General features: G+C 45.3%; 1 protein-coding gene across 1 annotated transcript in view; it reads right to left on the bottom strand.

The window, feature by feature from the left end:
* Positions 1–2,440: 2,440 nt before the first annotated feature.
* Positions 2,441–23,002, bottom strand: part of LARP1 (La ribonucleoprotein domain family member 1) — a 51,284-nt gene continuing 30,722 nt past the window's right edge. Inside the window, exons 12-19 of the mRNA XM_015417067.1 lie at positions 20,762–20,885; positions 19,029–19,234; positions 18,762–18,868; positions 18,266–18,417; positions 17,202–17,346; positions 16,236–16,345; positions 13,353–13,663; positions 2,441–7,820 (exon numbers count right to left, since the gene is read on the bottom strand). Coding sequence (XP_015272553.1) covers positions 7,575–7,820; positions 13,353–13,663; positions 16,236–16,345; positions 17,202–17,346; positions 18,266–18,417; positions 18,762–18,868; positions 19,029–19,234; positions 20,762–20,885 — 1,401 coding nt within the window. The 3' untranslated portion in view covers positions 2,441–7,574. The remainder of the gene's footprint in view (positions 7,821–13,352; positions 13,664–16,235; positions 16,346–17,201; positions 17,347–18,265; positions 18,418–18,761; positions 18,869–19,028; positions 19,235–20,761; positions 20,886–23,002) is intronic.

Raw genomic sequence — 23,002 nt, 5'->3', positions numbered from 1 at the left:
TCACTCTTCACCAAAGGAGTTTCAGAGCGGCTTACAATTGCCTTCCTTTCCGCTCCCCACAACAGACAGCCTGTGAAGTAGGTGGGGCTGAGAGAGTTCTGAGAGAACTGTGACTGACCCAAGGTCACCCAGCTGGCTTCATGTGGAGGGGCAGGGAATCAAACCCAGCTCTCCAAATTAGAGTCTGCCGCTCTTAACCAAGCTGGCTCTCTGTTGTTTGGGAATGGACTTCTTTCATTTGCAGGAGAATAATTTAAATAATGTAGGCATGCCTAGAATACTGCTGCTAAATTGCATGATATTGAGGGTGGAAGAAGGCACTCAACAGGAAGCTGGTACCACAAAATAACAACTGCAGGGCATTCTCTCCCTTCTCCAGTAACATTAAAGCGTGCTTACCCATCTGACAACATTAGGTCACACATTTCTCTGTGACCAGTTTCACAACACTGTAGCTTTAAGCAAAGACAAAAAAGTGCAACACTACACGGTCTTTTGAGGTTTTTATTTTTATACATTTTTTGTATTAAAAAGGAAAAAGCATAATTACCACAAATTACAAAGGACTAAAGCACTACTAGAATAATAAGTCACATCAGCCTAGAAAGCAGATACTCTGAATAATATTACTGTTTATAATACAAGCTCTCATTCAAGTATTTTACATTTTTTCCCCTCTTCCTTTCCCCCTCCCCCCAATGTGATGACAATCCTAGCACATGGGTTAAGAATTACATACATGGGATTGTGAATGGCAGGCCATATTAACAAGATCTTTTCCTCCCAGATGATATATGGTAACAGTTGGTTTAACCTCAAGAATAAATACAGCTGAAAGTGATTGCAAACACTCCTGTTTTTGATGCAGAAGGGATGATGCTGGAGCACACCGGGGGGGGGGGGGGGGAGAGAAATAAGCTGAAGAAGTTTTCTGGTCTGGACAACAGCTGCTCTTGGAACTATTGAGGAGGTTGCAGAGGCCTTAATGGCCATTGTGGTGGCTTTGTGGGCTTTTCTTAAGGCAGTCTCGTCCCTTTTGTCCATGCTATCCCTAATCGTGCCACCACCATCTTCAGATAGAAGGCCAGATGACTGTAGTGCTGCTACTGGATCATCCACTAATGGGACCTGAAAAAACTGATTAATGAAAGAAGGCAATGCATACAGTTTCTTAATAAAATTAGGAAATTGCCTGTTGCCATAGGTTTTGCCCATTCTGCCTTTAGCTGCTGCTCAAAGAATTCAGAGAAGGGAAATACCTTCTCCATTATGCTAGACCTAGGGAAGAATTCTTTGTTTCTTTTGGGCTTGCCTTTGGTCTTTGCCCACTCAGGTCTCAACCGCTTCTTGAAAAACTCTTGGAGTGGAACAATCCTTTCAGATGTATTAGATCTAGGGGAAAAAACTTTTTGTTTCCTTTTTGTCTATTTTTATAACTAGAAGCTGAAGAAGATTGGTCCTCCACAGTGGGAGTCTCTTTTAGCTCTAAGCTGCCATGATCTTGGCTAGGAGGTAATAGTAGTCCTCTGACTTAGAGAATCTTATGGACTATTCTGGGATTTCTATCTCTTCATCGTCTGAGAGGAATCCTCCTTCTTCCCTTTCTTCCATTTCACTACCTGAATATATGTCTGGGTCCCATTGAGAGTCATCTCCCTCTCTTTTTCCGGTATAATCTTCCTTCCTCGCTGCCTTAGTGGGCCAGTTAGGTCTCCCTCTGGAAGAAAGTATTCTTTCCATAGCCCTTTGTCTGGGAGGGGAAGGGCTGGAGGAAGGACAGGTGTAGGGTCTGTGCCTTCTGTCTCCACCCTGGCATAGGTTTGCCACCTCCTCCCTCATGATTTGTTTTAAGAAGTTTAGAAATTAAAGAGAAAACATTGAGGGTCCCAATCCCTGGGCACTACTCATAAGTAGACCCATTGTGTCGCTATCAAAGGTGGACCCCATTGCTGCTGCCACTTGTTCTGAAGAGTGGCTAATTGGCTTCTCTGGGTCCTGCAACATTTGTTTGGCTTATGGGTGTGGGAAACCACTCTGCAGCCTCCTCCTGGTCATTTGGCAACATCATCACTAGTGGTAAGCTCAGAAATGGCCGCCACAGAATAGGATGGCAGGGAAGAATGGCACCTCTTTTTGGTGCGCTTTTGGCTCTCATCTTTCTTTCGCCCAGGAATGGCTGTCAAAGAGGTTCCCAATCGGTCTGCAACAGTTGTATTGGCATTTAGATCGAGCTGGTGGTGAGGGGGGCTTCTAACCCTCCTTCCAAGAGGAAGCCATTGCTACCCTCGTGATGATCCATTTTGAAGCAGTCGAAAGACACATGCTGTGATATTGACAAACTAAGGAGATCAGAAAATGGCCACCACAGCTGACAGGTTTTCACCCGGCAGTAGATTCGATCATTGATATCTCTTCATGGAGACACGAGAGAAGTAAAACAATCATCGCATCATTTGCAGGTTGCTTATCCATTGTTTTTAGCAGCTTAATACAGACTTCACCCTAACGAAATCCCAACCCTCACCATTTAAAGCTCAGCACTGACTTCCAAGTCACAGTTTCATAGGCTGGAGATCCCAACCATCATGGTAGTGCACTACTTCAGAGACAAAGCCAATAACAAGAGGAGGAAGAGGAGGAGGAAGATTCAGCCATTCCTGATCCACAGCCACACAAATGCTACTATACAGCAGGAAGGTTTTTGTGGACAAAAGCATATGCCAAGAGCAGTGACATCCCACCCACCCCCCGAGGGATGTGAGTGGCCCAGGCCACCCTGTTGTACCAAAATTTATATTCTGGGAGGGAGGATGAATAGATGCGGGAACAATATCAGCTGAGGAAATAAAACAAAGGAGGGCAACAGATGGCTATCAGACTTGGAAGAATGAAGTCTGTAAAACCACACGGGAATGGCTTGAAGCCCATGCCCTTTCCATGCTTCCAACCATAGGGCATCCTCATCACAGATACGTCGGTCCTATGTTCAAGTGTCTTCAGAAAGTGAAAATGTAAACTAACAGAAATGTTACCTTTAGAATTTATTTTTAAAAAACCACACTTAATCTAAACCCATGTTGCTGAGATGAACTTCCATGCCACCCCCCCAAGAAACCCTCAATTAAAATTTTTCTAAAAATTGAAACATTTTTCCTAACCCCTCCCTTCTAAAGACCTAGCTGATTTTTTAAAAGTTATTGACAAATCTGAGTTTTAGGAGGAGAATCCAGGTGGAGAGATAACAGAGCGCTGCAGAGTTTGTTGCATTGTGTGATTATTTCTGTTTAACCAAAAGAAAACCGAAAAAAGCATGAACAATGGCTCCCATCCCATTACTTTATAAAAACTGATATCTAGCAGAGTATTGAGGTTACTGTGTCATGTTTTAACAGTACGGTCAACTAATCAGTAGCAAGATGAGAAATTACAGAACCTTGGAAGAACACAACTGCAGATAAAGCAAATGTAGGGAGAGGAGGAGGAAGGGTAAGGGGGATAAGGATAGACAGAGCACCAACACTTAGTAGTAATAAAGGTCACTTACTTTCACTATCTATCTTAAACCAGATTTCAGACTCCTCACCTAGACCTATCTGTAAGAGTTAAGGGCACCAGTTATCCAGCATGAGTCAGACTTTTTAGACACTTTTTTTTTTTTTTTTGCACAACAGGAAAACCGACTGATTTCCTACTAGGAAATATCAATAGCAGTATCAGATACAGGGCAGTTGCAGGTGGCTTCCTATGTAACAACTGAGGAGCTCTCTTCTGAGAAGGTACAACCACTACAGGGATCTGCGCATTGGAGACCAATGTCTGTTGAACTTGTTCCATACTGTGAATTAAAACATAAACAGAAACAAGTAATTACAACACAGGGATTCCTTTAATATTTGGTCTCTTCCCAAACTGATCATGACAAGATCCACTGTTTCTGCTGGGCATGGAGAGGATGAGACTGATGGCAACAACAGCAATGCACAGCATGCTAGAGCTACTTGCCTACATCCACACACTGGTACCACTGTCTTAAGTGCAAGAAAGTTCATACTCCCTCATAGCAGAAAAAGCCTAGGCTTCCTCAGTGGTGACCCGTCTTCAGTTTTTCTCTTCAACCATGGGTAAGAGAATTTGTGGTCTGACTTCACTGTATACCCAGTGATAACCAGATAGGAGCCAATGTGCCATTCTTATAGGGAGTAGGGATCAATTACCTTCTCCCTTCCCACCTGCTTTGCTTTAAAGAGAAAAGTTATACGCTGCAAGTATGCTCTTCTGCACCGCCAGTTCTTTTCTTTGCCTTTGATTCCTCATCAAAGACAAACACTTATCATCCAGCGCCCTTAGGTGAAAGAGGCAAGCCACTGCAAGTGCAACACTTAATGGCGAACGATCACTGGGAGGAAGATCAAAACCATTTCATTAAAAGGGCTGGCAAAAAGTATTGGTTATCTCACAACTGTGTCTAGCCCAAATGCTTGGCACCTTGTTACCTCAACAAATATGTTTCCCCCTATTTGGATAAGGTAAGAATACAAGATTGCCATCCTAGCCCATTTCCCTGTCACTACAAGCTAAAACCCCTGTCCAGGTTCAATGAACAGCTTGAGTGACTTCGGCGCACAGAGCCAGAGAAATGAAAAACAAGCAACAGAAGTCTGGACTGCTGATTCTACTGCTGCAGTGCAAGCTCAGGATAGGTACTCTGTGACACTTGGTGGAAGTGTGGAATGCTTTCTTTTATTACCCATGTCTTTTAAATGCTATGCATATGGCAGGCTAGGGATCTGATGCAGAATAGGATAGGATCACAACTGAAGCAGCAAATAAAAGTGTGCTGCTACTTGGCCACGCCATGCATTGTGTAGTCAACCAAGTCTGCTCCATAAACCCCCACTAACAGCATGCTCTGACACAGCTGGAACATTTGCTTGACAAAACAGACCCTTACCAGTAAGCCCTGCCTTCTCCATTACTTACATCTGTGGCACCCACACACAGGGAGAGTGATGCATCAACCATTTCCTCCCAACCCTTAATTCACAAATATATGCTCCAAACGGCTAACTGCAAGGCATATCAGTACTCTTTACTGACATGGGCCTCAGGGCCACACTCTCGGCAGGTTTTTGATATACTGCAAACACACCTGAAACGTAAACGCTAAAAACACAGCATCCTGAAGACTTCTCTTCCCACCCCACCTCATCTCACCCACTGGACCTGGATCCAATAAAACATCGGGACTGCTTCTGCTCATCCAAACGTTCTCTGTCCTCCCCCTGCCCATTTAGCAACAGCTTCAACATACCTCCCCAAACACTGCGAGACCTCCCAAAGTGATTTTTTTGGGAGTGCAAAGGCTGCAGCTACTTGAAATTGGCAACATACTACCTATGTGCACCTGGAAGTGCCTGCTACTCAAAATCCAGGGGAGGGGCTGGATCCAAGCCACGGTGTGTAGATCCATGTAAATGATATTGTACTCCTTTTTGCATCCACTGTTGTATCCCTTTTAAGAGTCACGTGACCAGCTGGAGTGGCACAATGACCAAATAACCTCAGATCTTCTCCCTTCCACTGAATTCTCTGGCTAACAGAACAGGAACAGTACACAAAGGAACGTACAAAATGCAAGGGGGTGGGGGAACAAAGTAGGTTGTTAGAAACCAGTTGCCTCTATGCAGATGCTTCCATCTTCTCAGATGTTCACTCCTATGGCTCCAATACCAGCTGCTTGTTAAGAGCTACACGTGCACACTGTGAATAGTTTCAGACTTCATTCCAAATGTTATCCAAAGTGAAAAACAAGCAAGGTGTTTTCTATCCAGTCCTGTTACACTGAGTGGAGGGACATAGTTCCAATACACGAAGTGATCATCTCATGATGCAAGACAGTCAAGGTTTCTGTAGCTAGGGAAGAGTCTAAGCGGCTGAGCCTTCCTTGGCTACATGGTCAACCCAGGGAAGGAAGGCAGGCTAGCATGCCACTGGTAAAAAGCAACTACAGAGAAGGAAGCCTGCACAGGGAAGTTAACACTTAGCAAGCTGCCTCTGATTTGGAAGCCACCACCACCACCACACACACACACACACACAAAAATCCACCTTGTTTGTGTTAAAGCTGATTTCTCTGTGTACACATTCTTCTTCAACCACATATGTGAAGGGCCATAAAATGCCCCTGTAGATCCTCTTTGTGAGAAGTACCCATTCCTGGCACATCTGCCTGCCTGCCCTGGGATAGGAAGAATTCATGAGATGAACAGGCTAGTTCCTGGCCTCTCCTGGTGGGGAAAGGAGGAAAATGGCAGTGCACCTGGAGGTCTGAGTGAGGCAACAAGCACATAGAGTTGCTGTACCAGGAAGGGCACCATAACAGTTGACACATTGACATCGGCATCAACTACAACAACAGCAAAGTCTCAGAATGAAGTGCCCTCGTATCCCCCTGCTCCAGAGGTTAACTGTCCATGTGGTTTGAACCAACATTCATCCAGAGGTCAAGAGTTCTGTTCCACAGTCAATGCCAAGCACAGCCAGGTCAGAGGGGAAATCTCCAGCTATTCCAGGCACGAGTCACTGGACCGGGAAACAGCAGAGGCCATCACCGCCTGGCTGAATCCAAACAGATACCGTGCTCCAAACTTGCTCAGAGAAGTCAGGGAGGCCTCCAAGTTCCCAACTCCACAATAAGGCAACTTATTTTCAAGGAAGGAAGCAAAGAAACAGATTTTTTTTTTAAACAAGTCTGTGAGTTTTTTTTGTTTTTAGGTTTTTTTTGTTTTGTTTTATGTTTTAAAGAGAAAGCTCTTTCAGCAAAGTCTCATAATGAGATAAGAATTCCTATGTGAAGGGAGACAATGTGCGAGTTTATGTTCTACCCATCACACGAAAGGAACGGAGCAAGCCCAAGGTGAGGTGGGCCTGCATTCAGCCAAGGTCCTTTGGTTGACTTCCAGTAGCTAGTCTATGATGGAAAGGGAGAGCAGCATGGAAGGGAGCCATAACAGAAGTGACACTGGTGGTGACAGTGGCAAAGGGACTCTCCTTGTGCATTGTCGTGCCTGCTGGACTTGGAAAGCCAAAAAAAAGAGAGGCTTGTTTCCAAATCGAACGTCATTGTTCTGCCTGCCCCTCCCACTTTCCAAGTGGGCTGCATAGTTGATCAGTGTTGAATGGGATGAGGAGGAGCTGGATCACGTGGCTGCGCGATGCAGAATTGTTTTGGTTAATCCCAACAAACTTCTTCTATCAATAATTTAAAACTTGATATATATATATATATATGTATATATATAATATATATATTTATAAAAAAAATCTCCCACTTCCCAACCCTACCCCTGAAAGGCGATAAGACATGAAAATGTGGGGCTCTGGCTCCTACCAATGACTTAATCACAGCGAGGAAAAAGGATGTTTTTCAACTTGGATCATCTTGTTTCTCCAGCCAACAAGAGAAATCATGTGCATTGTAGTTCCCACATCCCGCAAGCAGCCTAGTCTTGAACACCCACATTCCAACTCCTTTTCTGTCCCTGCCCCCCTTTCCATCAGAAGTTCTGGTGTGTCTATTTCCCCATCGTTTGAGTTTCCACAGTTGCTGTGGAAACGGCATGTGGCTGGCTCAGGTTTTTGGCATCCTCCTGCACAGGCTGGCTAGATGAGGCGGGGGCTTGGCTAGATGAGGCGGGGGTTTGATTGGAGGGGATCTGGCTGACTGATTTGTTGGAAGACTGGGATGGATATCGCTTCCTTCCATCTACTCCCAATGCTGATGGATATCTCTTGTGACCACCTTCTTCTCCTATAGGGGGCTGAAATAAAAAACATGAGCTGAATTATACAGCATTTCTTAAGCATCTCTAATTCTGAAGCACATCTAGTATTCTAACATCTTTTCCTCTTTATATGACACTCCCCAGATCCTGCTTGTTTATAAAATTAGTCCTTGAGTTGCTATATGTGCTTTCAATTATGCCTTATAACTACTAGAGTACAAACTGTAGCAGTCAACAGGTCTCTTATCGGTTGCATTTTCCAACCAGATTCAGCAGAAGAAATGTCTAGGAAAGAGAGATGGAGAAAAATGGCAGATAGGAAAAACAACAGGAGAGAAAGTGGAAGCTATCAGTGCTGGGCGATCAGTGTTTTCATTATAAATCTGCAGCTCTACCTACCAGATAATTCAAATGAAAAGGAAACACCCATTTCTGAAAGTGTATGATCAGACCATGTCAACTTCAAGCTGCTTATTGTTTGGACAGGAGGCAGAGCAAGAACAGTTAAATGAACTTTTTAGACATGGGACACTCAGGTTCAAATGAAACAGGTCGCTGGGCTTGAAAAGCATGGCACACAGTGGAAAAACATTATTGGCTACTTTTTTTAACTATGAAGAAAGCCCACAAATGAATGTCTTAATCAGAAATTAAGGTGTTGCCTATAAATTTCTGACCTCTCAACTTCACATTTTCTTGGATGAAATGGATTATCACTGTGGCATTCAATCTGATTTGGTTTTGAAACACTGGCACTTGAGTTGGATGGGGGGAGTGCAAAGTTTACATTTTTCAATTGAAAAAAAATTGCTTACCTGTAACTGATGATCTTCGAGTGGTCATCTGTGCATTCACACCTCTGGGATATAGTGCGCCTGTGCTGACCCCAATCAGTTCCTCTTGAAAGCTAAAGGGATTTTTGTGCCTGCTCCCCAGTCACGCACTGGCCCCACTGTGCATGACCAAGGGAGGGGCACGACAATCCCGCCAGTTCCTTATGACCGTTGCCATCAATCTCAGAGTAATAAAAAAAGGAGAGTAATAACAAAAGCAGAGGGGAAGGAGGGCAGGTGGTGTGAATGCTCAGATGACCACTCGAAGATCATCAGTTACAGGTAAGCAACCTGTTTATCTTCTTCGTGGCCTCTGTGCATCACACCTCTGGGAGATTAGCAAGCAAAAACAGGCCTACCTAGAGGAGGGCGCTGAAGGTCCTAGACTTGCACCGCCTGCAACACTGCCTGTCCCACCACAGAACGTTGATGAAGATGCACATCCAGGGGGTAATGCTTCACGAACGTGTGTGGGGGTAGCCCAGGTTGCTGCTTGATAGATGTCAGTGAGCGACAAAACTCTCAGGAAGGCTATGGATGTGGCTACTGCCCAGGTGGAATGCGCTTGGAGCGGGCCCGGAAGTGGCCATTTGGCCAGTAAGTAGCACAGTTTGATGGTTTCCACAATCCACTTGGATAGACATTGCGAAGAAAGCTTCTTCCCCTGCACAGGTGTGCTATAGGAGATGAACAAGGCTGGTGACTGACAGAATGATCTTGTTCTATCGAGGTAGAAGAGTATGGCTCTCTTGACATCTAGAGTATGAAGACAGCATTCCTCGTTGCTTGTAGGGTACGGGAAAAACGTTGGAAGAGCAATGTCCACTCGCAAATAGAACTCAGAAACAACCTTGAGCAGGAAAGAGAAATCCGGGGCCAAGATGACACCATCATGGTGAAAAACCAAATATGGAGAATCGCAATGGAGTGCAGACAATTCGCTCACTCGTCTTGCTGAGGTAATGGCTACTAGGAAGGCAGTCTTCCATGAGAGAATCTGCAGACTAGATGTGGCCATGGGCTCAAATGGTTTGGACAGTACTAGAAGTAAGTCTCAGGAGGAAGTTGGCCCACGAGCCAGAGGAAAGAGGCGAGTGAGGCCCTTCAAAAACTGCTTTGTTTGTGGGTGAGAAAAAACGGAACAGCCATCCACCACAGGATGATTGGCGGAAATGGTGGCTAAATAGACTCTTAAAGAGGAGCAACTAAGACCCAAGTCCAGGCGGGTCAACAAGAATCCGAAAACTATCCTCAAGTCTGTAGGGGGCAGTGGTAAACCCAATGACTTGAGATAAGACAGGAATTTCTTCTACTTCCCTTCATAGGAAGTGCGTGTAGCTGGCTTCCAACAGTTCAACAGAACAAGGTCTATCCTGTTTTTGAGCTGTGCTAGGGGATTCTCCATGCCATGAGTTTGAGGTGTGGTACATCGTGGTGAAGCACTCTGCCCTCCTGAGTCAGGAGGAGATCTGGTGCCCGGGGGAAATGCATGTATGTGCCCCGGGACATGTGGAGTAAAGTTGGGAACCAGTGCTGACATGGCCACCAGGGTGCCACAAGGATGCATTGAATTTGTTCCTTCATGATCTTGCTCAGCACTCTGGTAAGTAGAGGAATTGGTGGGAACAGGTGCATGTACCTGTGGGACCATGGGAACAGAAGGCCGTCCCCCAGAGACAGAGGGTCCTGTCCCGTCCCGGTACAGAACAGACAACACTTCCCATTCTGACGCATCGCAAATGCATCGATTTCTGGGTGACCCCATGTCACGGCTCCTGCTGACTACGAGCAAGTGGCTCCCGCTGAGTGTGAACAAGCAGCCCCAGCAGAGGATCTAAGTTTATTTATTTATTTTTCACATTTATATCCCGCCCTCCCCAGTGGGCTCAGGGCAACTAACAAGGGCAGGACAACAGCCATGCCGAAGGTAAAAACATAATAAAAAAGTGCTGCTGGGGATGAGCTCTCAATGCCGGAAACTCCTGCACCTGACAGGGCTGAGATTCTAGAGGCTACCCCAGCAACAGCTGAGGCAGAAGCATGCCCAGACAGTTCTCCTCCTGATTCACCCCCACCAGTATCCCGCTTGAGAGAACAGCGACGACGGGATATGGCAATCTGGCGGCGAGAGGCACACATGCATGGCAGGCGCTCATTTAGTCCTGAGTATTAGCAGGAGCTGGGACTCACTTGTGGCGCGCTAATTGCCAGCAGGCTTATGGGCTATTTAACTCACGCCTCACGCCAACAAATTGTGCCAGCAACTAGTCTCTTCGGACGAAGTTCTGCACCTCCTCGCTCGTGATCCTAGCTCCTGGTTCCTGTCTGGATTTCCTCAGCTCCTTGACCTCGGCTTGAATGACTACGCTTCAACTCTGCACCCCAAACTTTTGACTTGCTGGCTCTTGACTCTTTTGGACTCTGGTTCCCTGATAACTCTAACGGTTTGTGCTTTGAACTTGGTTACCCGGTTGGTTTGCTTGCCTGGCTCTTGACTTTGGACTGTACCTTGACCACCCTGCTCTTGCTTTGTGTATTGGACTTCATTTCCGGCTAACTGGTGTGAGTGGCTCTTGACCTTGGACTGTATCCTGACTACCTCGCCCCTGCCTAAGCCCCACATTGTGACACCCCATCTGTGGAAAATTGGTTGGAGGTAAACCCAGTTGAGCTCCCACTCGTGGAGGGATGCGCCTCCTCTGCTCAGAAAGTCTGCATGCACATTGAGCGATCCTGGCAGGTGAGCAGCAATGATGAACACACCCCGGGATTGACACTTGGTCCAAATCTCCCGGGCCAGTCGACAGAGTCCCCTGGACACTGTCCTGCCTTGCCTGTTCAGGTAACACAATGCAGTGGTGTTGTCTGTCAGGATTGCCACCGTACGGTGAGCCATGAGGTGGCGAAAGGACCTTAGGGCATAATGGATGGCCAGCAGTTCCAGGAAGTTGATGTGTTTGTGGGCCACATGAGGTTCCCATTTGGTGCCCACACACACACCTTGGGGGTGAGCCCCCCATCCCCATAGGGATGCATCTGTGGTTAGGGTCATTTCAGGGCTGGGTGCAAGAAATGGGGCTCCATGCAGGAGGTTGTATGGGGTTTCCCACCACTGTAGGGAATTCAGCACTTGCACAGGTAGCACAATCCACTGAGATTGGGGCTGCCACTGTGGATGGAAACGTTTGAGGAACCACAGCTGAAGTGGTCTCATCTGTAGTCTGGTGAAGACAAGTACCGCTGTGGTGACAGCCATCAGACCCCAGAGCCACTGAATCTGCTTTGCTGATGCATCTCCCTGTGTTTTTATCAGGTTGATCAGAGCGATAATGTCTCCCACTCTTCTGGGAGGGAGAAAGGCTTGGCAGACAGTCAAATCCAAAATCGCTCTGATAAACTGGACTCTCAATGAAGGAAGGTATGCCGCGATGACAATAATAATTTTTGTAAAGACTCTGGGCGTTGTCGAGAGTCCAAAAGGGAGGGCTTTGTACTGAAAATAGCCTTCTGTGACTGCAAAACACAGAAACTTCCTGTGAGATGGGTGGCTAGTTATATGATAATATGCGTCTTGCAAGTCCAGGGTTACCATCCAGACACCTTTGCTGAGAAGGGGGAGAATGCTTTGTAATGTTGTCATTCGGAATTTCCGATAGGAGATAAACTGGTTGAGTCCCCTGAGGTCCATAATAGGACAGAGTCCCCCATCTTTTTTGGGGACCGTAAAAATAATAGGAGTAGAACCCGTGTTGATGCTGTGCTGTCGGGACTGGTTTTATTGCGTCCCTTTGAAGAAGGTTCTCGATTTCTTCCAGGAGCGTACTGGATGGTGGAATAGTTATGAAGTTGGGGGCCTCGGGTACCTGGATAAATCCTATGAGGTACCCCTTTTCGATGACGGGGAGTACTCACTGGACTGATGTTATTCGCTGCCAAGCAGCAAGGTAGGGAGACAGGCGTGTAGGGGTGGGATGACAGGAGTCAAAGGCTCTGCTTGGAAGCTTTCGGAGTCTTAGCCTTAGGCTGAGAGATGGATGAGAATTTTGATTTGTGCCCATAAGGGCGGGAAGACACAGTGGGTGAGCGTTGCCACTGTGTTTCCAGGGATGACTTAAGAGAGGATCAGCGAGACCATGGCTTGTTCCAGGATTTCGCTTTGGATAGTTTAGGAGCCGATGTGACTCCTAAATTTCGCAACGTCTTTATACTTTTGTCTAGGTCTTGCAGGACCGTATCAGTCGTGGCACTGAAAGGGGCCCTCACCTTCTAATGGAAGGTCCTCAATGAGAGTCCTGGTGTCCTGCGGTAGGACAGTAGAATGCAACCAAGCGTGACGTCGGAGGGTAACTGCTGAAGTCAGTGTTTTGGCGGCCGCATCCAATGTGTGCTTAGCTGCATTGAGCTGATGCTTAGCCAAAAGCATTCCGTCCTTTTGAATCCTGCAAGCCTGACGGTTAGCGTCCTCAGGGAGGGTTGCAATAAATTCAGACATCTGCTCCCAAAGAGCAAATGGATATCTCCCCATATATGCTGTATAGTTTGAGGTCTTGATGCCAAGTGCTCCTAGGGAATAAGATTTTCGTCCAAACGAATTACATTTCCTTCCTTCTTTCTCAGAGGGGGTGGAATGACTGCATCTGCCCTTGGAGGAAGAAGTGACTATGACGGAATTACGTTTAGGGTGGGTAAACAGAAATTCAACACCCTGCTTCTGCACCTTATACATATGATCTACCCTCCGGCTTGAGACGGGGGTAGATGCCGGGTGAGACCATGAGACTTTAGCTGCTTGAAGGAGGACTGAAGTAATCAGTAAGGCAATCAGGGTAGAGGTGTCCATCTGGACGATATCGAACATGGAATCTGTCACAGTAGGCAGGGGTTGTACCGTAGACAGTGTGAGCATGTTAGCCATCCGCTTGATGAAATCCCCATAGGGTTTTAAGTCTTCCGAAGGGGAGATTGGAAGATCATCGCCCACTTGTTGAGGTGGCGAGGGTTCCACCGGAGGATCGGGGTTTTCATCCCCTGATTGGGAGGAAGCGTCTGAAGAGGCGGAGTACTCAGACGGTTCAGAAAAAGACATAGGTGGCATCGGTATCAATAGAGTCGGATCCAATAGACTTTTAAACTTTGGAATTGTCAGGTGCGATGGCTTGGGGGGGTTACCTGTCGGCCTCGACGGTTGGGGCCTCGCAAACTTTGGTGTCGATGCAGGATCTCGATACCGGGAGAGACGTGAAGAGGTGGACTGACGGTCCCATTCCATCGGTTGGGATGGGAACCACAGCATACTGCCTGTAAATGGATAGGCCCCCTTTCATGTATTGCCACTGCCGTTGGTCCCAGGAGGGCGGTGGCGGCGGGAGGATCGGTGCCGTTGGTCAGTCTCGATCATCAGGTCGGAGCTGTGAAGGACGGACAGATGCATCGGCTCCATGGTCTAAGTGCAGACTTTTGACACTGGAAGACCGGGAGATCTGTGTTAAGTCCATATCGTGCTCAGAGGCAGTGAGCTGGATAGGATGCAGCGAAGGCAACCGAGGTACACCTTGTGACTGCTGTTGGCACTGAGAGGCAAGTGAAGCAGCCCCTACAAGATTCGATTCCATGGCCCTCCGAGGGGTCAGCGGAGATTGCACAGGGGGAGTTTTCTTATGCTTTTTAAGCTTGACTGGCCGATCACCCTTGCCTTCCCTGCATTTTTTGGAGGGAGTATTGGCTAAGGACTGAGATGTCCAGGCCAAGCGTTTCAGCATTGGGCGGTCAACATCTATGTGAGTTGGTATCGGGGACAGCGCAGCCGTCAATGCTGAGGCGACAGTTGACACTGATGCATGCCCTGAAATGTCCTGTGATGACATCGGTGAAAGCGCTAGCTCCAAAAGCGCAACAGGAAGTCTGGCAGCTCTGTCCTTCCTTGTCTGCTTCAAAAACTTCGCACAATGAGCACAAGAGTCCACTCGGTGCGATTCCCTGAGGCACAAAAGGCAAAGCGAGTGTCCGTCGGGAGCGATCTTGCTGCAGCACTTACGGCACCGTTTGCAGCACTTAAGGCACCGTTTGAAGAAACCCCGCCTCTTGGCCATGGGGGGGGCACACACGACAGAGTCCAAAAAGCAAATAAATCCGTAGAAATAAAGTCCTTTCACTTAACAAAAATAAACAAGAAGAACACAAAGAAACTTCGAAGAAAACGAGGAATAGGCCTAAAGTCCAAATTGTTTACCTACCGAAGCAGAGAATAGCCTACCAGCGCAGCGGTCAGAAGAGAACTGGCGGGATTGTTGTGCCCTTCCCTTGGTCATGCGCAGTGGGGTCGGCGCGTGACTGGGGAGCGGGTGCGAAAATCACTTTCGCTTTCAAGAGGAACCGATCAAGGTCGGCGCAGGCGCACTATATCCCAGAGGTGTGATGCACAAAGACCACGAAGAAGATCAGGAAACGTTGGAGAGAACTGAAAAAATCCAGCTATACAATTCTAGAAACTTCAGCTGGTCTGGAAAGTGATTGCCCAGCTGATGTCCGAGGCAACTTGCTTTCACCATATTCGTTCACTGTTTCCACTTCAATATTTGTTTCCAAGCCCAAGACTTCCAGATCCTAATCTGACACTATAACAACTACACCAGACTGGCTGTCACATGATTTTATTTAATTGTCTTTTGAAAACTTATCAGAAGGAATACCTGGTGCGAATAGTGCGGGGGGGGGGGGTGTCTGCTGAAGCACTCATATTATTGCATCATCCCTGGTTAAAATGAGAGAGAGAACACAATGTTTGGCACATGTTTTTGAACTGGATCTGTGTTTTATGCAGATGTTATTGAGCAACCAATAGGAATTCAAGGAAACAGTAACAGAAGATCCGTCAGTACCTTGAAACCATGTGCTAAAGATGCATATATGCTTTTTCAGGTATTGTATTATTTTTTTACTTTTTCTTCTTAACTTTATACTTGTAATTCTGTTTTACACACTGTTTTACACAGAGAATATTATTCATATGAAGGCTTCAGTTTATGCAAACAGGCAGTACTCTAAACACTTACATCTAGTAAAAGAACTGCAGGACAGTTTCTGCTGCTTAACTCTGTATATTTTAGAGGAAAAGCAAATGTTCATCGTATCCACTGAGACCAGTACCAAAAAGCTGGTGCTTTTACAAGGCAAACTCAGTGTGTTAATATAGGATGGCCCTGACTTGGATAGCCCAATCTTGTCAGATCTCAGAAGCTATGCAGGGACAGCCCTCGTTAGTATCTGGATGGGAGACCACCAAGGAAATCCACAGTCACTAGACAAACCACCTCAGTTCATGTCTTGCCTTGAAAACCTTATGGGGTCACTGTAAGTCAGCTGTGATTTGACAGCAAAAGGGGGAGGAGGCAATTTTGGTCCTACAAGGCACAGCTGCTCCAACACACCTTCAGGCACATGATCAAAATAATGAAGGCCACATGTGACTATGTTAAAATGTGCAGTGTGATGTATAGCTCAAAGATGGGATGGATGATCCCGGGTACCACAACTCACAATTCATTGCCACCAAGTAATGCCAATCAATAATTAAGAAACCTCTGGGACAGACAGTATGGGACCCATGGCCGCTACTTACCAGCTTCATAATCTTTTATAGTTTCTTCTTGAAAATCCTTAAATATGTCAGGCCGGAATTTTTTCTCCAGCCCATAGCTGTAGTATCTAAAAAGGCACTCCAGTCCATACCTGCAAGATCATGGACACACCCATCATCATTAGTTCCCCGGGATACAATTCAGCTGCAAGGCTATACCGAACATTTCCTTAAGGAATCAGCTTCTTTTGTGTCACCAGGCACCCAGAAAAGGCAAATGTCCAAGGCTCCCCTGAAACCCCCCCCCAACCTGGAAGACCAAGCATGCTGCTAGAGATCTAATCTATTACTCCCGTCTCTGCATGATCTAGTCCATTACTCCCTCTCTCTATGTGATTCCTAGGGTTACCAACTCTGGGTTGGGAAATTCCTGAAATACACCCTCCAAAGCAGCCATATTTTGCAGGGGAACCAATCTTAATAGCCTGGAGATTAATTTCAGATCTACAGGCCCCACCTGGAGAAGGCACAGTCTATGCAAAAACACAATGCTTCCCTGGAAAATGCCCCTTGGCATTATTTGTAAAACTTTCATTCTTTTCCATCCTCTGCTCTTCACACACCACCTAATACGCCACAGGTATTTGTAAAACTTTCAATCTATACCTTGTGGCTAATAGCCACTGCTGGATCTCTGCTCCATATGCTTATCTAATTCCCTCTTGAAGCTGTGCATGCTTGTAGCTACCACCACCTCCTGTGGCAGTGAATTCCATGTGTTAATCACTGTTTGGATCATCTTTAAATCACTCTTTCCATCCTCTGCTCTTAACACACCACCTAATATGCCAAATGTATCCCCTTCCCACCAGTACCCACAATTTCCTCACTGACAGCTTTCTCAGTGTTCCTCTCTTGTCATCTAAAGTTTCTTTCAAGCTTATCCTCCAACTTCCTGCCCTTAACGCAATTAGTTGATGATGATACACTGAAGATACTCCAGCCTACCTGTACCCTTCTTTTGCATCTTCCAAGGCCAGCTGCTTGAACTCCTCATACATTTTTTTGTTAAAGTGATCACGAAGAAAGAATGACCAGAATCTGAATAGTGTGTTCATTTCCTGGGACTGACCAATGCCTAGTCGCTTACGTTCTGTTCAGGGAAAAAGAGGCACACTGTAATAACTGCGAGATCCATGGAACTTTCCTAAAAGGGAAATTTTACCTATCACATGGATCAGTTCACCTTACCCTGTACACACAAATGAAAATATTTGTTCAGTCCTGGGAAAAGTGGGGAGGGGTTTCCTACTGCCACAGTAAAAGGAGAAGCTTGGTCTCTTGTTTACACATGATACAGGAAGAAACAGGAAGATAGACATCTGCCCTTCCTTCAAAATCTGATGGGAAGATTCAATTCATCAGGATATCCTCTACACCGATGAGAAGGAGCATTAACAGCAAGTGCCATAGGCTTATGACTTTACACATTTTTATTCTACCCTTCCTCCAATGAGCTTAGAGCGGCATACTTGGTTCTCCCTTCCTCTTTTTATCCCTTATGAAATAATCCCCAAAGAAACCAAGGACATTATCATCCTGTGACAACCAGGAATAGCTTGGCTTCCAGGTTAAAGGCAAACTGCCCACATCAGTCAAGAAAACTGACATTAAATCACATTCTGCCTGTATATCTTTACAATACAAGAACCCCGTTTCCGCCCCATCACTGCAGACCATTTTAGTTTTCAAATATTAAGCAGATGCTGCCCACAGATCACTAAACATACAATCATGAGCCCTTGTAAATTGAAAACAACAACAACAAAGCTTCTCAGCTGACTAAGGGCACGCAAACAGCCATTAAGGAAATGCAAAAAGTGAATGCCAGCCACTTCTATCAGTAAACATTTGGCAAGCAAATCCTGGCCATACCTGCTGACAGATCCACCATTCCACTGTAGGAATGGCCAAGACACAATTCTAGCATTAAACAGACTTCTCATGCTCAGAACTGGAATACTCTGCATGAAAGCCAAGTATACAGCTTTGGCTGTGTGTATCAGACTCACCATTAAGGCAGCGCCGGCGATATTTGTGGTAGACATGTTGCGTGAAACCATTTTCCTTAAGGAGTTCATGGGAGGGGTGCTGGAACTTGGGCAATGACTGTGGAGTGCACCCATAGCTGCCGATGGCTGGGGTGCCTTCTGAAGGGCTGGAACTAAGCAAAATGAAACACTGTAAGTAAAGCGATCAACAACATTGCTCAAATACTGCTGGCATTTTCCAAACAAATCACCAAGAGGATCAAAGGAAGATCTTTTCTAGTTACAGGCATGTTTGTGAGCAAGTACTAAAAGCTGATAATGAGTTCTTAATTGGAGGGTGAGGATAAAATATTAAAATGGAACAACAAGCCCAGCCCCCTTAGTGAGGACACCACAAATTCATGCACTCAATTATGCTTTTCAGGAAGCAGTGTAAACCTTAAAAAAAAAAAAACACCCTATTTTCCAGCTATACTGACTTGGGTCTTCAGATCACCAACTCTCAGCTTTTTGGTACCTGATGGATGCAGTTCGAGGCCTATGTTCTCGGGAATCCATCACCCACCCAACGTGGCATTCCATTGGAGGATTAGAACTATGCCGCGTCTTCCTCTTCCGGGGTGTCTGCAAGGAACAGGGCTCAGATGAAACATCTCTGCTTTATGAAGGCTGACATCTCCCAGAACCCTCAAATCAGCAGAGACCAGAAAAGCAGTCACAAAAAACTCCAAGGATCATCACATCTATGTACGTATAGGGCAAGCCTCTGGTATGCAGCCCTTACCTTGGCATCTATCAACCTGCCTTCTTTAACCACTGGGTAAAACCGAGGTGTCTGAGTTGGGTCTTTCAGCTGAGGTGTGCGAGGGGTCCGTGGAGTCCTGGCATTGCGGTAGTTTGGGGATTCTGGCACAGTTGTTGGCAAAGATCGGGCAATGGTTGAAGGCTCTGGCACACCAAAGAGTTTATTGGCCAGAGCATCTGTAGGAACTAAAGGATGAAATCATTTGCTAAAATTAATACCCTGAATTCTTCTGCTTTTAACAGAACAGTCTTCCAACAATAAAAGCAATTTATTTCCAATACCCATCTAATGGTCTCTCCAAGAGAAAAAGAAGCGGATAGTAAGAGCTTCTATTGATAGTAAAAGCTGCTTCTTCTTTTTTAAATCACGGCCCTCCTATAAACAACTGAAACATTTGGGAGGACCGCCTGCCAAATTCTTTACAAAAATTCCTATGGAAAATTGGGAAATTTGGGGAGCACTAAAAACTCTTTTGGAGCCAGTGACGGGGTTTTACTCACTCAAAATATATACCATGAACAATTTTACATAAGACAACCAACATTAGTTATGTCAGCTGTATACATTGCTATGTCTATTGTAGACAAATATGTTTTCAAAAATATGTTTTGTTACTTAAATGTGAATGATTTTGGGAACAATTCATATGCTATGTGTTTGATGATAATAAATTTTTAAAGAATTCAGTGTATTCAATGTTATAAAGAGTAGCTTCATACAGCCAGTGTGATCTAGTGGTTAAAAGTGCTGGACTAAGATTTGGGAAACCCAGCTTTGAATCCCCACTCTGCCATGGAAGCTTGCTGGGTAACTTTGGGCCAATTAAACACTTTCAGCCTAACCTACCTCACAGGGTTGTTGTGAGGGTAACACAAAGGAGAAGAGAATGATGGGTTCCCACTGGAGAGAAAAGCAGGATATAAATAAAGTAAATAAATAAAATCATTTAACTTGACTCACTATACCAAATATGATGGTATAGTCACTTGTGACTATATGAGACTGTTTCTGTTCAAACAATACACTTTTTCTCCATGGCGTCAACATTTCTAGAAGCTTTACATATCTGTTTCCACCATGGTAGGCAGGATTCTCTTCTCCATTTTATCTTAAGAACCCTATAAAATAACTTCAGTTGAAAGAGTAGCACTTGGAGAAAGATCACCTTGTGAGCAATGCTCCCTCTAAGCCGTGGAGGCTTGTGAACAAAAATTCTACTTTGTGAGCTACTGGCATTAAAGTTGTGAGCGAGTGATTTGGCTACTGCATAAATTAGTTTGCTCTGGAGCCATCCCTTCCTGAGCCGAGACAAAAATCTGTAAGCTGGAGGCTAAAAAACTGTGAGCTACCTCACACTATCTCAGCTTAGAGGGAACACTGCTCGTGAGTGTAATAATGGGAGCCACAGGATTTGGACCAGAGTCTTCTTGGCTTAGTCCTACACACAGAACACTAGACCACACTGCCTCTCTCCACATAGTGGTTTTTAAAAAAAACAAAATGACAACTGAGAGCTGCCTGATAAACACGAAATTATGCTGGTAGCTAGAAATATATTTCCAATGTTTAATATAAAAGATAATTAAACTGGAATAGCCAAGAAATGTATGTTGAATGCTTATAGGTGTACGATGGCTGAGAATCTCTTTTGAAAACCAGAAAGAGTTTTAAGACACAACCAGCATGCTGCAGTGGATTTGACGTCTTCCTACCTAGCTGGAATCTGGGTGGCCCAGGTGGGACTTCCTGATTTGGATCCACAGGAGGCTCTGGAGTCAGAGTGTTAAACTGCTCTCGGCTTATCATATTCACCTTCTTGAAGTTCTCAACTTCTTGCTGTAGTTGAAAAAAGTGGATATAAAAATTAAATGCTTTCAACCAAAGACAGCAGGGCAAAGAATCAAACAACCAAGCCAGCAGTGCCTTAAAAGACATCTGGTTGTCCTCGACCAGCCAGGGCCTTCTCAGGCCTGGCTCCAACCTGGTGGAACTCTCTGCCAAATGACATCAGGGCCCCGCGGGACTTAATGCAATTCTGTAGGGCCCGCAAGGCAGAGATGTTCTGCCAGGCTTTTGGTTGAGGACAACGAGGGGTTTTATTATGGCTGGCACCCTCCTCCTATCTCCCATCTTTAGGACAACGAGGACCTCCTCCTTGCCCTGTCCATGAGGTGGCAACACAGTCAGGAACTGGCTAAGATAAATTTACACACCATCTGGGGACTGTTTTTAAGAATGAAATGCTTTTATGTAATGGTTATAATTTTAACAATGCTTATGGTGTATTTTATTCTACTGTTGTTCATCAGCCAGAGCCCTGTGAACTCAGGGACTGGGCAATTCATAAATTTAAATTATAAATAAATAAAAATATAAACCTCAGCAGCTGATGTTCTGGTTTAAGAACTGCTGCCTTTCCCAGTGCATAAGGATTTTAAATAAAGCAATACATAACAGCTACCACCTAATATCAAGGTCTGTGCTGTAAAACCTGAATACAAAATACTCTGTGTCCTGCCTTTATGGTATCTGACATAGCATAATGAAAACGACAACATCCTGGAACACATAAACCTGAGCTGGCACACATTCTGAACTGATGCAGGACTTCCTCAACTTTAGTTGTTTTGACTGTTTGAGCTGGAAACAAAGTGATACAGTCAGGACTGTGTTATTCTCTGGATGACCTGGAAACACTGGCCACAAACAGCCAAGAGAAGTGTATGCTTGAAGATTCCACCTTTCCACATCTGTGGCACCATCCTTGAAACAAAGGACAACTTTATGTACTGTCCAATGTCCTTGTGTTCTCTGTACTAGAGCACTATTAGGGAAAGCAAACTCTTCAGGACAAAAGACAGGAAAGACAATCTATACACCCCTCTTGTATTTTAGGTACTACAAGCTATTTTTGAAACATACCAGGCTCTAGTTCCAACAGTGTCAAAATCCACATGCCAATTCACATTTTGATTTCATTATGAAATGTAATGAGCAGCCTTCCCCTCCCACCTCATCCAAAGCTCCTTTAGGTGAGAATATACATTTTAGCCATGGAATATACACTAGGTCGATTGGACACAACAATAAGGTGTCCTCAGAAAATGCCTATGGAATTTTAAGACAATATCTAGATTGTGAAGCTCATGACTATGGTATAGTGTACAGTACCACAGGAATATATTGCAGTTCATTCAGTAGTTTGCATATGGGCACTTTAGTAAGGACCTTTACACACAGTTATTTCAAATTACAACTAAAGGAGTGTCCTTGAGTGATAGGAAATTTTTCTGCCAATTTCCCTCAGGAAACCTCTACTGACAGAGCAAGTCCAGCAAGTCAGCATGTAATTTATGAAAATCCACGTCCCTAGCTGGAACACCTTTTTGTACAATGTCTGTCCTTTCAGGTAAAGAATCATATGAATTGATGAGTCACCTACTATACACCTGAAGGCCAGTTTGGTGCATGGACTCTAATCTGGGAGAACTGGGTTTGATTCCCCACTCCTCCACTTGCAGCTGCTAGATGACCTTGGGCAAGCCATCGTTCTGTCAGAGCTGTTCTCTCAGAGCTCTCTCAGCCCCACCTACCTCACAGAGTGTCTGCTGTGGGGAGGGGAAGGGAAAGGCGTTTGTAAGCCGCTCTGAGATGCCAAGTGAAGGGCGGGGTATAAATCCAGTATCATCATCATCTTCTTCTTCTTTTTCAACAACCTTAGCTACCTAACCTTAGACAGCCACCAGAATGTCCGCATCTAGCTTTAGTAAGCACCACAATTCAAGACCTGAATCTGTGTTTAGCAGCTGGTCTTTGCATGCCTTCAAACACTGCCAGAGCTCCCACGTATTTTGCACATGCTCAGACCATTTAAAAACCCCCACAGAATTTAAGGCTGAGTTCTACAACCAAACAGATTCCACAGCTATGAACTCAAATTAAGCCCTGTCTAC

This window comes from Gekko japonicus, unplaced genomic scaffold (assembly GCF_001447785.1).
Source record: "Gekko japonicus isolate JY-2015 unplaced genomic scaffold, Gekko_japonicus_V1.1 scaffold746, whole genome shotgun sequence".
Taxonomy (NCBI): domain Eukaryota; kingdom Metazoa; phylum Chordata; class Lepidosauria; order Squamata; family Gekkonidae; genus Gekko; species Gekko japonicus.
The sequence above is the reverse complement of the archived record's forward strand: the minus strand, read 5'-3'. Positions and strand labels throughout refer to the sequence as shown.